Consider the following 15578-nt stretch of genomic DNA (forward strand, 5'->3'; position numbering starts at 1 on the left):
TGCATTTTAAAAAATATGAGCAACATTTTTGAAATTTTGTACCCAATATTAGCTACATTTTTTTTGCGAATACGCGAATTTTCCATATGTTTAAAACGATTGTTCAGAACGATGTTCTAAGTATGCAATAATATTGCATTTAAATTGATAGGTCGTAATGGGAAATACGTGGATGAATCATGGGCAATAAGATATTTGTTAGTTGTTGTAGTAGGTAGTTACTCAGAATAATAAATATAAACGAAAACGCCACCGTCATAAAATTGATATTTTATTCTTCGCTTAAAACGTTTAAAAAATAAAAACAATTTATACCACTGCAATCATTTCATCATTTATAAGTGCAAGCTGTCTCTTTGTTGTCGCTACAACGATCTCTTTTGGTAATAAAAATATATAATACCTAACGTCTCTTTTATACCAACTAAAACAACAACAACAAACAAACAAACGAAATAATAATAATGATAAATAAACATTTACATGCACTGTAATGACTAATGGATTGATATTTTTGAAGGGGCTTTAGTCAATTCTGTGTGGACTTTATACACAACCACCCTCGACGCCATTCAGCCCCAACCCACAGACGCCTTTGACTACTCTACGACAGTGGTTGACTACTCAATACGAAAAACAATCAAAACATTACACCGAACGATAAGTTTTCGTTGTTACACTACGGTTGAATAACGAACTATAGACAATATCTAAACATTAAGTATCAATAATATGTATAGATAAGAGGTAGGTACTTATATTTTCTGTTTTGTTTCATACCCCACATAACTATGCACATATTTAGTTTTAGTTGTCATAGAGTGCTACAAGAGCGTATACACACCCTTTCACTCTTCCACCTAAATCCAAGTTCACCACGATATGTTTATTGAAAACCACTTATGATTTTGCAGGTTTATATACGTGTTGAAACAGTCCTGCAGATTATCCTGCGAATATCAGTACCTAATTCTAATTATTCGTTGTACTTCAATTTATGTAAGAAGAGGTGGCGGCGTAGAAGAACTGTGTCTCCTGACTACATTCCCAACTAAATTTTAACGCATTTTTTTAAAAATGAAATGCTCATAGTGTAGGACACATTCTATGTTGGTCAATTAGCTGATGACTAACGTCTTTTTAGATTCTTGAAACAGTGTCCATTTACTGTCCAGTGTTTATTAGGTCGTACAATTATGACAAAGTTTTAACAATGTTTTTAAAAATATTTCAACGAAAATATAAGGTTATTCTGACTAAGCCGTACTCAGGATTTCCTAACCGTTGTAGCCCCCTCACCCACTAAAAAACCTGAACATTTTACACCCCAATATTTAATGAAAAAATATTTATCTCTTCATCAAAATCTTCCTTCCCCCCAAATTTTAAATACTATTTGCACCAATAGTCAGTATTTATTTGTAAAATGTTTTTTAAGGTTTTAAAACATTTTTCGGGCGGTCCAGATACCAAGTCTTTGGAAACAAATATAACTAAAGTTTTGTCAGTCATACCAATTATGTTGTTATAACGTCTTAAGCCATGTATCTATTTACGATAATATGTATGTAAGATTCTTGATAAAATTAATTAATTTTACTTACTGTAACATTTGTTTTCGCGGCGTAGCAGGAGATCCAGCACTTATCTGAGAAAAATTACTATCGATGTCGTCGATCATTTTACACGTATCAACTCTCTTTTTCGGCGGGTCGAAGCTGTTTTTGGTGTTTTTTACTGCAACCGTGTCGTCCTCATTAGCTGGTCGTCGTTTTTTGCGCTCGAGCAATAGGAAATATATCACTTTTTCAGTGTTATGACTGTTCGAAAAATAACAAAATTAACATTAAAATCCCCAGCTTTTGTCCCAAACACATTTTCCAATTAACGTATGGAACAAATGATTAAATGAAAATACGGAAAAGGTACCTATAATATAATTCGCATTATAATGTATTTATGTGTTTGACAAATTTGTTTGTTCGCGATCGTCATTACATTACGTGAACCGGATAATGTGTACTTCACGTTGACCGTAGTTTTTTGAATTCCATTCGAAAATGTAAGTAGGTATTATTATTCATATTTTGATATTATTTATTAATTTTGAATTATCACTGTTTAATCGATTTCACGGCTGATTATATTATAGTGTGACAAAACAAACTGACAATTATTACTACAAATCGCTCGTACTCGATTACGTTCCCATTCAATAAATTTATATTATATTGACACCTCGATGGCGTATAAATATTACGTTAGTCGCTTTTATGCACTGAGTTCATTCAGTGTACATAATAATGTTTGTACATATGACATTGATTATAATAATTTAATATAAATATAATATATTGTATGGAAGTTCTAATAAACGGCGCGATAATCAGTGGTTGTTTGCGATGATTTTGTTTCTCTTTCGGTTCAGATTTTCTGAGCGCGTTCAATTCAATAGCACTATACTTACTCGACACTCAACAAAGCGGCGGTGAGTTTTTCTCGGTCTTTGAAACAGCCTAAACTTGATATGGCTTGTAGAACGTCGGTGTCTAAGTCATTTGAGGACGGAATTATGTGGGTTTGTATGACGTCTATCATTGACATACCTAAGTGCACTTCTCCTTTACCTCCGGCGATAACCCACGAGTGTTTGTTTATGTCTTTCAACTGAAACGTAAGTAAATACATATTTATTGGTTCGTACAAAACAAAATATGTGCCGAAAAAGAATGTTTGTTTAATAAATTAGATAGGTGGGCGTGATAAGATAATCACGAATGGTTAAATGTTTGTATAGTTGATAATTATTTATAACCCATTAGGTATTGAAATATTGATCATATTATTATAACAATAAAATATAACTATCTTTCCAGGTTATTACGCGAAACCAAATTCAGTGTGGTATTAAGAACCCTTATTATTATTTTTTAAACAAGTCCCCGCGAAAATGTAATAATACGATTATCACATTTTCCGTACAAGAATATTAAACAGAGTAACAACTGAAAATAGCAGTAACGGTTCGCCGAGTGGGCTACCTCTAAAATGGATAATAGGAAAAGAAAGAAAAATATAAACATTAAGGTGGTTGAAAACAGCGTAGGTATTTATTTCATGATTTAGGCCAGCTAAATAAGCCTGACAAAATTACGCCCACTTAGAATAATTGAATTTGAATACTGTAAAAAGATTTAAGTTAATTGACATATTTTCTAAATTATTCTGGGAATTCATTTTTATGTCTCTTTTAAAATTAATCTTAAAACCCATTTTAATTTATGTTGTCTTTTTAAATTTTAGATTTACATCAGTGTATTTTTTAAGAAAGTTAAACAGTTGTTCATATTTTATGAATTTAATTTGAATAGTGTTCTTTGGTGATTTATTTAAGCCATTTAATAAAACAATATCATAAGGAAACGTAATTTGGAAGGACCTTCGCCGTATGCCTAGCAATTACTATGTGGGTAATCAAAAACAAATAGGTAATAATTTGTATGATATAGATAGGTAATACAGACAAAACTAGAGAGAGTGGGACACATGATAATAAGGTTAAATACGCAATAACTTCTTTTGGTCAAAGATTTGAGAAATATCTTGGTCTTAATTTGTATAATACAATAAATTTAGGAGTAAAAAAAAAAATAGAACTAAAAACCAAAACAATAAAAGCAAAGTATGTAATTTTTGCTTCTGTTTATATTATCATATAAAATGTACATATGACTTACTTATCATCCCACTATCCTTCGATCATACACTTGGCATTCTAAGTATTATGATGGTTGTATTTTTGTACTTTATAGACACGATCATATAGAAATATAAGTTCTTGAGGTACATGTCAGTTGTTTGTAGTTAGTATTAATTATTTTAAAGCGTTATGCTACAGTTTGAATATTATTTTCTGTGTGCGTTTTATGTAATTACTGATTTGTCTTTAAATATTTATATTATAAAAGGTACACTTAAAGTTTTGCTCATTAGTCATTACAATATAAAATATGAATTGTAACTTTATATTATATTATTTTCACTAATTTCAACGTTTTACAAAACTTCAAGGACTGTTAAATATATGTATAGATGTATTGTTGGTGAACCTAATTAGATGCGTCGAGCACGATTCCTCCACGCCGAATATTTTATAGTTTTGGAACACTTACGGTTAACCGTTTTTCCGGGTTGACTTCAATCATGCCGCGGAGCAAGTTTTGACAATCCGGTGGCACGAAATGCGGTATATGGAAAACGCCCTTTTTCACCTTTTCCAACAGTTGGCGCAAGTTGTCGTCGTCAAATGGCAGCGCGCCGACAAGCAGTGCATACAATATTACACCACAAGACCAAACATCCGCTTTCCGCCCGTCGTATTTCTCGCCCTAGAAATCATGTTAGTACAAACCGACGTGTAAGTTCCGAGTAGTTCTGACGAAATGTTTTGATGATATAAATATAGGTGTTCAAAAGAATCATCAATTATTCAATATTATTCGAACTTTTTTTACAAAAAAACGAAATACTTTAAAAAAAATATATCAATTTAAATATTATATTATTATATTGTTTTTTGAATAGTTGAATAGTATTATTTTCGTAACACTTGATGTGCCGTACCAAAAATACAACTAATAGGTCAATATAGGCTCAATGGTAAATTACATTTTTCCATATTTACATTATAATTAATGAAATACGTTATAATACATTATAAACAAACTCGATTATTTGTTATATTACTGTTCGATTGAAACTTTTATCATGGATCATGAAATAATTATTGAAAAAGTAAAATAAATAATGAACCACCAAAATAAAATGTATTTGAAATTAAAAAAAATAATATCAATGTAATTACTAAAAGGTAAGTGTTTGAAATAAAAAAAATAATTTCCGATAGCAAAATAATTTAAAAAATGATTTGATAATGAGTGTTTAATGTATTTGCGTGAATGGTGAATTTTCTTTTTACCCGAATAAGATAAGTATGCTTGGTTGAGTTTTTTATAATGTATTTGTGCGAGCATGATACATAAGAGTGGGAGGGAATATTGATTAATATTAATTAAATATTTAAATATATCAACTAATGTAAAATGATTGTAAAATGTGTCAGTGATCTCAGTAAACAAATATAACGTTGTGCTAGAGTCAGTGTCATTATAGGAGACCATGTGGGTTATTGTTGATCTACCCACTTGGAATACGGGTAATACATAATTTGGTTTTATTATATTTAAATAAAATATATTTTTTTTACAAATTTTAATTTAATAATATATACTTAAATGTCAAAATCTTTTCTTTTTTGTTATAGTATTCTTAAAATAGACTAGTTACGACCCTACTCTAGTAGGTCAATCCAGTGTAAAACATTTAATACCTTAAAATGATAAAATAATACGCTTTTTAAACTTGATTTGGGATTTTTAATAATAAAAAATCAAGCTGTTTCAATTTAAAGTATTCATATACTTTTACTCAAATACTTAAAAACAATGCGTAGCTTCATACTAAGATGTGCATGGAAGCATTGATGCTTTTCCTCTGAAAGTGAATGGTATCGATGTCGATTCTTTTTTTATAAAAAACAAAAATCACAAGGTTTTAAGTACATAATATTGTACGTAAATTATAAGTACTTGGGGGAACAGACAGCTGAATAGATTCAAGTATTGTGGTTTAAATATAGGTATCGTCGCTTATAAGGAATTTTACCACAACAAATTCTTTAGTATGATATTCTAATAATTGTGTTATTATAATTATAATCATCAAAGGAAAAACACTCCAGTATCTGAGACTTATTAAAAGGGTGGTGATCACAATATATTTTATGGAACTTTTTTTTAATACTCATTTCACTGTTATATTGTATTATATATAAAGATGCAATTAAAATACATTAAAAAAATAAAAAACAAGACCCGAATTCAAAGAGAAGAGGGATCTCAAAGGGCCCCTGAGTCGATCCACCCATCGCACACTTCGAATATTCCACCGAGACTTCCCTCGAAACAAAGAGAGAAAATCGTCACATTAATTATGTATTGATGGTTCATTAAAAAGTCTTAAGTTTTTATTTCTTGTTTGTCTGAAATGCATAACGTTAGCGCCGAAATTCATTTGAACTAGCCGCTGTTGTAGTGTAGTGTACGCTTTTAGGGTTTGTATAGTTGTATTCTTGTATATTAGGTACGTCGGAGAAAAAAATATCTTACTCGGATGACTTCAGGGCAAGCGTAGTGTGGAGAACCACAACTGGTCTCGAGCATGCTGCCGTTGGGTTGCAAGGACGCCATACCAAAGTCAGCGATTTTTATGTTGGTCTTTTCGTCTAGCAACAAGTTTTCCGGTTTCAAATCTCTGTGGCTGTGGAAATAAAAATTGAACACAACTGATTAGTCAAATATAACTTACTAAAATATATTAAACGGTATATTCAATATTGTAAAATATATTGTATAGGTTGTTAACATTGTGATAACAATAAGTGTTAATATATTAATTATACAGCTGATTTCGATTGTCATTTGTATTCTCGATAAAATTACGATCGACCAATAATATTGTTATGCACTTTAGGAGTAGATTATTTATTTTGTGTCCAATTAATCATTTTGGGTGCATAGTGCATACTTTAATAGCCTTGTGACAAATAAATCTCTTTTTGACATAAGAGATGACTAAAGAATTTTCTTACAATTATCGAATAAAATGTGACAACCGATGACTTAAGTATATATATATACTCTCGGTGCACGATTTTGACACGATTTTTTTATTTTTATGACCCATCATTCTGTCAATTTTTATTATTTTCGAGGTACGTGTGATGATGAAATTATTATAATAGTGTTTACTTAATGGGTGTCAACAAAAAATCACGATCACACGGCGTTTTGGATAGACAAATCGGGTACACCGCTGTCGTGCTCTTCCATCATAATAAAATATGTTATTGTACGAGTACATATTTTATCTACCAATCATCCTGGTAGTTTTATGACATCAGGGATATTTTCTAGAGCGTTATTTTAACGAAAATGACAAATAATAAGAAACCAATGTTCGAGTTCGAGTAAAAAACAAAAAGTGTAATAATTTATTAATAAAATTAGAAATTTAAATTATTAAGAATAGTTCTATGTTTTAGTTTACTACTAAATAATATATAAGTATCTAGGTATTCATTTAGACGACAATATGTCAAATAACCCAAGTTTAATCCAATACTAGCATAATATATCTAGTGTCTAGTATCTAAATATATGAAAAAAAACAGGAAAGAATAAAAATCACAATTATTTTAGAGCTGCAATAGATAAGTAGAGAAAAAAAATTAAATTTTTTATGCAATGATATCATCGATATATCTATGCGTGATTTTATAATAGTGGTCGCATGTATACGTATAATGTTTTGAATATCCGCCACAATTACATAATATGTGGAATCTATTCGGCTTCCATAACCCCACCACAGTTAGTCAATTTGTAGGAAATTAAAATTAAAATTTTTATTTTTATAGTTCAAAAACATTTAAATATTAAATATAGAAACACGAAATTGGTCAAATTATAGAAAAGTATTTTTTGTTCTAATTCTTTTTGGCAAATTTAATAAAATATACTTTAAAATTTATAGACCCCGATTTTCTATATAATTGTCATAAATTAGTATTTTCACAACTATTTTGTTTTTTATCGATTTATTTCTAAAAAAGTATTTATGAATGCTCCTATATTTTGTAAGCCGTTTTACGAAAATTTATTTTATTTAATTTACTTTTTTTATTGTTTATATAAGTGATACAGACTATGATATTACGATGTAGAGCGTAGTAAGATATTATACATAATATAATAAATTACTATACTGTATTCCTACTATAATATATATTATATATTATGGTTATAACTTATAATTGTGTTTAATTTGTAAAACTCTATTGTGTGCGTACTGTGTGGTTTGTTTACTGTTGGTTATCTTGGTAAATATTTTGTTTTGAAATATAAAATAATACAAGATTTACGATATAGGTAAACAGTAATATAATATACTAAACATAGTTGTAAAAAAATACGTACTATTATATTTTGTAGTTAATTTCTATGGAGTTATGTCGTTATGAAAGTGTTGGTGTTTCTTGTTAGTTATTGTTCAACAAATATTGTTTAACTATAAATATTTACTTACTCACACCTATACTCGCATGAACTAACCAATGTATCGATATACACGATTATCAATATAATTTTTTTATTATTATTATTATTGCCTACATTATAGTTTATAAGTTATAATCAGAAATAATTAATTTAAAAAAAAACCATATAAAAATTGTTATTATGTACCTAACACATAGGGGAACACGGGGCAAAACCGACTGAAAAAATGAATATTTTCATAATAATTCAGGATCTTAAAATAAACGTGATCTGTTTGCACAGTTGTTTGTTTACAATATTGAATTACAATACAGTGTAATATCATTCATATTTATTTTTAACAAATCATTAACTATTTTTAACATTTTATCGGTTTTGCCCCGATACTGGGGCAAAATCGATTTGTATTGGGGTAATACCGATGCATGATACTGCAACAGATACTAAAATAATGATGGAGAAAAATATAATATTAACCTTTTATTCAAAGGAACTTACTAAACCAAATACAAATAACCATTGTATTTAAGTATTATAACTATAGTAGGTAGTAAAGGTTTCATAAATTACCTACCTATGTATTATAATACATTTATAACTTAATCAATATTAAATAAAAACAAATTTTAACAACACAAGTTGCTCTTAATAAAATAAAATAATTAATTATTAGGTTGGTGTACCTAATCCTAACTTATAATAAATATATAACAATTATCAAGCATTATAAAAACTGATCAGTTTTGCCCCGAAGTATAATTTTTACGAAATTGTTGATAACTTACACAATATTATTAGATAAAATAAGTTAGTGATTGCAAAACAGTCTTTAAAAGTTGTAGATTCATACTAGACGATTATGGTAATTGTAGTATAGTTCTATCATTGTTAAATCTTAAATTCAAAATATGAAATTATTATAATAATTAACTTTAAAATGTTCGTAATCGAATAACAATTCAAACAAAAACGTTGCAGTTGATGTTAACAGTGATAACAACATGCTTCATGATAAGAAATGAAATTTGAAACGATATATTTTTTTGTACATCATATTATGTGAGTCTATCACAAGATTCAATAGGTAGCTAAATACCTAGGTAGGTAACCGCAAGTCCGCAACGAACACTGTAACCGTAGGTAACCAAAATGTGCGCATGTAGCAATAAATGTGTAAATTATATATACGGTTCAAACGTCATCGTCGTCAACATCGTCTTCATTAATATTTGACGAAAACTTTAGAAAATCACTGGAGCTGACAGCAGTGGTCATTTATTAATATTCTGAGTCGGCTCGTCACGGTGTTTCGGTTACTCAGATTTATAACCAAAATGGCGCAAACGGTGTAACTGCCTGCAGGGTTGCCCACAGTTATAATGGAAAATATGGTATTGCTTATTTGAGAACTTTTTTAAATAATTGTATTTATTATCACACTATCAACACTAAAATTAAATACTATATAAGAAATACTATGTATTGCGATGAGATAATATCGATTATTGAATATTGCGATATTAAAATATATTAGAAGCAAAAAATGTTACGATTTGCATACACAGAAAACTATTGTTCAATACGCTAACATCAAACCAAGCAAAGTCAATTTCACCTATTAATAATATGGTGCAGACTAATTTACGTCGGTGAATATTTTGTTTTCTCTCTCTGACCCACATTATGTTACCTTGATAAAATGCGTTCACGCTAAATCGTTTTTTATTTTTTTTAAATAATCTATTAAAGGAAAATCAACAACTAAAAAGTTATAAATAAAAATATTTTTAAAGGATACCCACAGTTATTGGTTTCTTTATTATTTAATTTTGAAAATAAAAAAAATATTTTTTTTAATTTAAATGGAAAATATTATATTTTTTTGAGACAATATTTGACACTACAATTTTTGTAATAGATGATTTTACTCAGAGTCTTAGAGTGTAAGGATCATTGAAATTAGATGGAAAAACCATTTTTTTGTGAATGCACGTTTTTTCTATATATTGTCCACATCAGAGAAAAAAAACAATAATATTAATAATGCACTGACATCCTGTTAAACAATTTAAAAAACAAGTTTAGAACTAAGATCATAACACTCATATTCTACTGTGTACGGTCGTACTGTTTGGCTGCAGTTATATAATATTATAGAGTAAAATAAACACCGGAGATTTAATTTAATTTTTTAAAACACGCATAATACTGTTATTGTCTTCGACTGACGATAAATGGCTGGCCGCGTTGCTCTAACAATAGTAATAATATTTTACACAACCATATAATTATTTCTGTCCCGTTTTCGAATAGGAATTCGTGCGCGATTCGTACGCTATTTGAATGTTATGTGGTTCACAAAGGTCTGGGATTAAAAGTCCACAGAGAAATAGCAAAACAGTCTCTCTCTTTTTAAACTTTATTTGAATTACCTTGAAAAAAAAGAACTAACAATTTAAACGTATTATTATTTTATGTATAGATATATACGAAGAATACTATAACGTTCTATATTTTATTGTATAATTTAACCTGAACAATAATAAAAATTCCAATAATCGAATAATTTATGCATTTTTAAATATTTTTTTCGCTACGAAGTCATAATAAAAATTTAAAACCTTATCAAGAATAGGTACGTCATAGGTATTTTCAAATATTTTGCGGACATAATAACGGTGGTTTTATAAAAATTTAATATTACGTTTTAGCTATATTTATAAAATGGCAATTATCGATATTTGTGAGGTGTATTTGTGTAAGTGCTTTAACAAGTCAAAAAATGTCATAACGTAAAAAAAAACTCAAATATACAAGGGTAGCAGCGTCCTTAAACAGATTCGTTTAGTTATGTCCACAAATCACCTCATAATATTATTATTATTATGTTACAAATGATCTATTTTTATACTGCATATTTTTGCATATTTTAAGTAAAATATGTAAAATTATAGTATTGCATATTTTAACGACAAAATCACGAAGAATGTATTATATTTTGTGTTATACATAAACAGTATAATATATCTATATATATCGTTTCTATATCATAGGCCGATTATTTATTAATTAAATTTCATAAAATTAGTAATTTTGAAAAAAAAATTTAATTTGGTAATAAATATGTATATTTCGGTTTAGTTAGGAATTAGATATTAATAATGTTAGGTATACATATACCACATTATGTATATTTCACTATAAGCATATAAAAACTTAACATTAAAAATAAATAGTAAAACCTTCATATAACGGAATGACTGAGTACCAACCAATTTGTCATCATTATAAAGGAATTTCACCACTATAAGGATGGGACTAAAATATAAGAAATATAACCTATACATGACCGTTGTAATTTTCCGTTTTAAAGAGATTTTCGTCTTTTAGGGAATCCGTTATAAGGAGGTTTAACTGCATATATATATACTTATAAGTGGGCCACAATTGAATATTATTATTCCATATAAAATGTCATCAATATGATGAATATTAAGTTGTTGCTGCTCAATTTCATGGAAAAATTTGTATTCGATTATATAGAAATGGAATGCGAGCCCAAATTGTGGTGACATCTGCTGCGTAGGAGATTTACCTATTCCGAGAAGTGTATCGAATTGGACATTGTCATAATGAGAGGGAAGAATGTACATAATTTATCTCTTTGGCTGGACTACATAAATATAGGGTCTAAAACGGGAAACTTTCAAACGTGATCAAACAGAGTTTGTGAAAGCACCTTCACCATCTGAAATTTTAATTGTAAAACTCTTAGAATATTTTCAAAAGTAATTACAACTATTATTTCAACTTCAAAGGTAAGTCTCATACTCACATCTGTTAAAACTGATTTTGATATTGGTACGCAAACAATAATGTATAATATAATTTTAGGTTTCGATAAACTAATCTATTCACTTTCACCCTCAGGGCAAAAAACTGTCTTACCATCATATTGGATATGCTTCCTCTTTCTACTGCTCAAAATGTAAATTTTTTTGCATACATTCTATACCGTAGATTAACATGGACAACGCGCATACACAAAAAACGCCTTGCTTTAAATAACTACGGCTCTCGACAATTACGACCTCTATTGTTACATCTAAACATATTATATTAAGTTGAGAAATAAAACTCATCTTTATAAACTTTTTTAAAGCCAATATGGACCTGGAATACAACTCTGGGACTCAGCCAAACCCTCGAACATTAATAAAATCCAAATGTCTCCGTCAAATTACTAAAGCACCCTTTTATGTCTCAAACCACACTCTACACAAAGGCCTCTAAATTTAAACTGTACAAAATGAAGCTATAAAAACTTCTACAAACGACTTGTGTCCAACATCCACAACCATCACAATCCTCTCTCATCTCCGGGCTATCTACTCTTACCATTCTAGGTGACCCCAGGTGGCCCTGGAAGACGATTAAATAGAAAATAGTGCAGCGATCTCCTAATTGATTGATACACACACATATGCCATGAAGTTCCATTTTGAGATGGATTCTTCACGCAAGTCTAATTAATAACCACCTGTTTAATACAATTGATGACTTTCACTTATTGTAAATATTTTAATTTATAGGTACAGATTGTGAAATATATATTTTATAAAGAACAAAAAAAAAAGGTTTCGATAAATGACAACTTGCTACTGTTTGAGACGATTTTGATTTCACAATAATGCTATAAATACATGTCTATTTACATTTTAAACCAAGTGAAGGACTCGTTTTTCTCCAAATAAAAATGTCACATCATCTATCCACTGTTCGTTACGATAATTATTTAAAGTCACTATTCATTTTTTGACTGTATACCTGTAACTATCTAACGGCGCAGGTATAACTAGGTAGCCAGTTAGGTACCTATCAAAATGAACCCACTATTATTAATGATGCACCAGTTTAATGCGTCGCAGTAACGATAGTGTCTGGCATCTGCAGTAATATTTTGTTACAAATCGATTATCGCGAGATGTTATTTAACACCTAGTCGTCTCATTTATCATAACGTCTCACTTATAATACGCTACTCTTCATTATTATAAATAATACCATCTGGCGCTCGCAAACTGACCTATTTCGCATATTATACGAGCAGAGCAAAAATGTAATCTACGAATTTGACTGAAAACGGTTCACTGAGTTCGCACATTATTTTTATACTGCAGGCAATTAATATTCAAACAATTATTTAGTTTTATACAGAAGTGACGTAAAGTTCTGCAGTTAAATGCGTCGATTTAATTAATCTAATTAAAACATATTACATGCGACTTTTGTATTTTTTTTTTTTACTATGTAGTATAATAAAATTGTAATATCATTATTGTACGATATAATATACTCCGTAGTAATATATTTAATGATCATTTGTCAGTATCATCACCTATAACCACGATAAATACATAATATAATATTGTATTGTATATAATTCGTTAATGGTAACGATTTTATGGTAAAACTATAAATTTATGTAAACAGAATGGGTTTGTGGTTACGGATAATAATTAAACAGAAATAGTTAGTGCCTTGAAAGAAGCTTATTTAGTGAATTGTTGATATGATATAATTAGTGAGCTAAAATTTGAGTGTAAGTACGAAAAGAATTGAGATTAAATATTCAAAAAATATTGCACTGATTGTAAGGTTCCTTCTGTAAACGATTTATCTTGAATTGTGTTTATAACCGGAAAGAGCAATGTTTGATGTAACATAATTAATAAAACCTAAGATGATTTTAATTTTTTTGAATGATTTTAAAATGTATTTATGACATAATATACATACTAAAACATTTTTAAATTAATTCTCATATGGGTATAGATTATATTTTACGCAACATAAGCAATTTATAAACATATAAAATACATAAAATATGTGATACACATTACAAACATATAAACTTACGAGTATTTATTTCCTGTGTGATCTAACATTCTAACGATTTTTTTTTTTTGAAATGTAATTTCAATGTATTAACTATCCTAAACTTCACTATCGAAAAACTAAGAGCTTAAAAATGTAGAACGAATTTAATTCATTATTTCAAAAAGTTTTATTTTTTATATTATTATTATTTCACATTAGGTTTACTTGTTTTTTTTTTTATTTTTCACAGTTTATAATATAAATACATATATTATGCCTGTATAGTGTGTATATTATTTTTAAACTTAAATTATTTAAATAGGTATAATTTTATTGATTAGTATACGTTACATTTCTTTTCACCAGTTTTTTTAGAGAAATCTATATCCTATACAACTCAACCGTAATTATTGTACGTAATAGTGGCTAAGAGGATTAGAAAGTGGGTAAGTACATATTAATGACATTTTTTATTATAGTCTTTTTTCACCTAAAGTTTTGGGTCTAACAAACGATAAAATACTATTATATTTAATATAATATAAGCCTTTGCATAAAATAGAAAATATATCATTGCTGAAATGTAAGAACTCTATTACACTATTATATATTTGAGTATATCCAATACGTTCTTCAATTATAAGAAATTATATTAAATATAGGTAGGTAAGAGGTAACATATAATATTTAAGTATATTAAGTACCTACCTATATTATGTCTTGCATTAGACAATGGCTCAATAAATTCTAAAACCGAATAATTAGTGCAGACATATGTGATAGTCAAATTTTAATTTTAAAAACTGTTCGGCAATCAGCATTCATATATTTTATAATGTAATTAGTGTGTAATTATTATAACTAATAAATATAGAACAGTTTACATATACATGGCTAACTACAAGATAAATGTATTATTACGTCTTAGTATTATACGAAATGCATGCTTACCATATTAAATGACTATGACAAAAGTCTAATGCAGAGATGATTTGTCGAAAAAATCTTCTAGCTTCTTTGGGCGTCAGCCTTCCCTTTTTAACTAAGTAGTCAAAAAGTTCGCCTCCGGACACGTGTTCCAGTATCAAGTATCTGAAATAGAAATTAATATAATTATTATACAACTGCTGTTATCAGGCTCTTTCGCTGTAGGTACAGTCGAAAACGTAATCACTTTCAAGAGGAGATGATACTATTTGTGCCAATTTTAGTACTTTTAATTAAAACGAAATTACATGGTTTTTACACTTTTAATTTCAATTATTAGAATAATTTATGTTATACATTTACTGAGCACACGTCAGTTATAAAATATAAAATGTGAATAAATAATATGGGCTATTAACAACATGTACGATTGGACAATGAATTATAATATTCTTGGTTCTTACATATTTTATTACTGTCTGAAATATTGCTCATTTTAGTCCTACACTATAGGAACCTACAACTACTATTCTTACTAATTAGCTTACATTTTTATAAATTTTCTTGAAAAGTATACTTAAGTTGGAAAATTAA

At 28.5% G+C, this 15578-nt stretch overlaps 1 protein-coding gene across 4 annotated transcripts in view; it reads right to left on the minus strand.

The window, feature by feature from the left end:
* LOC100164789 (serine/threonine-protein kinase BRSK2) overlaps positions 1-15578 on the minus strand; it is a 129052-nt gene that overhangs the window by 48445 nt on the left and 65029 nt on the right. For all 4 annotated transcript variants that reach the window (XM_029491964.1, XM_029492029.1, XM_029491978.1 and 1 more), the window contains exons 4-8: positions 15009-15149; positions 6228-6378; positions 4173-4388; positions 2468-2667; positions 1605-1820 (exon numbers count right to left, since the gene is read on the minus strand). In XM_029491964.1, the coding sequence (XP_029347824.1) occupies positions 1605-1820; positions 2468-2667; positions 4173-4388; positions 6228-6378; positions 15009-15149 (924 nt within the window). The remainder of the gene's footprint in view (positions 1-1604; positions 1821-2467; positions 2668-4172; positions 4389-6227; positions 6379-15008; positions 15150-15578) is intronic.

This window comes from Acyrthosiphon pisum, chromosome X (assembly GCF_005508785.2).
Source record: "Acyrthosiphon pisum isolate AL4f chromosome X, pea_aphid_22Mar2018_4r6ur, whole genome shotgun sequence".
NCBI classification, from domain to species: domain Eukaryota; kingdom Metazoa; phylum Arthropoda; class Insecta; order Hemiptera; family Aphididae; genus Acyrthosiphon; species Acyrthosiphon pisum.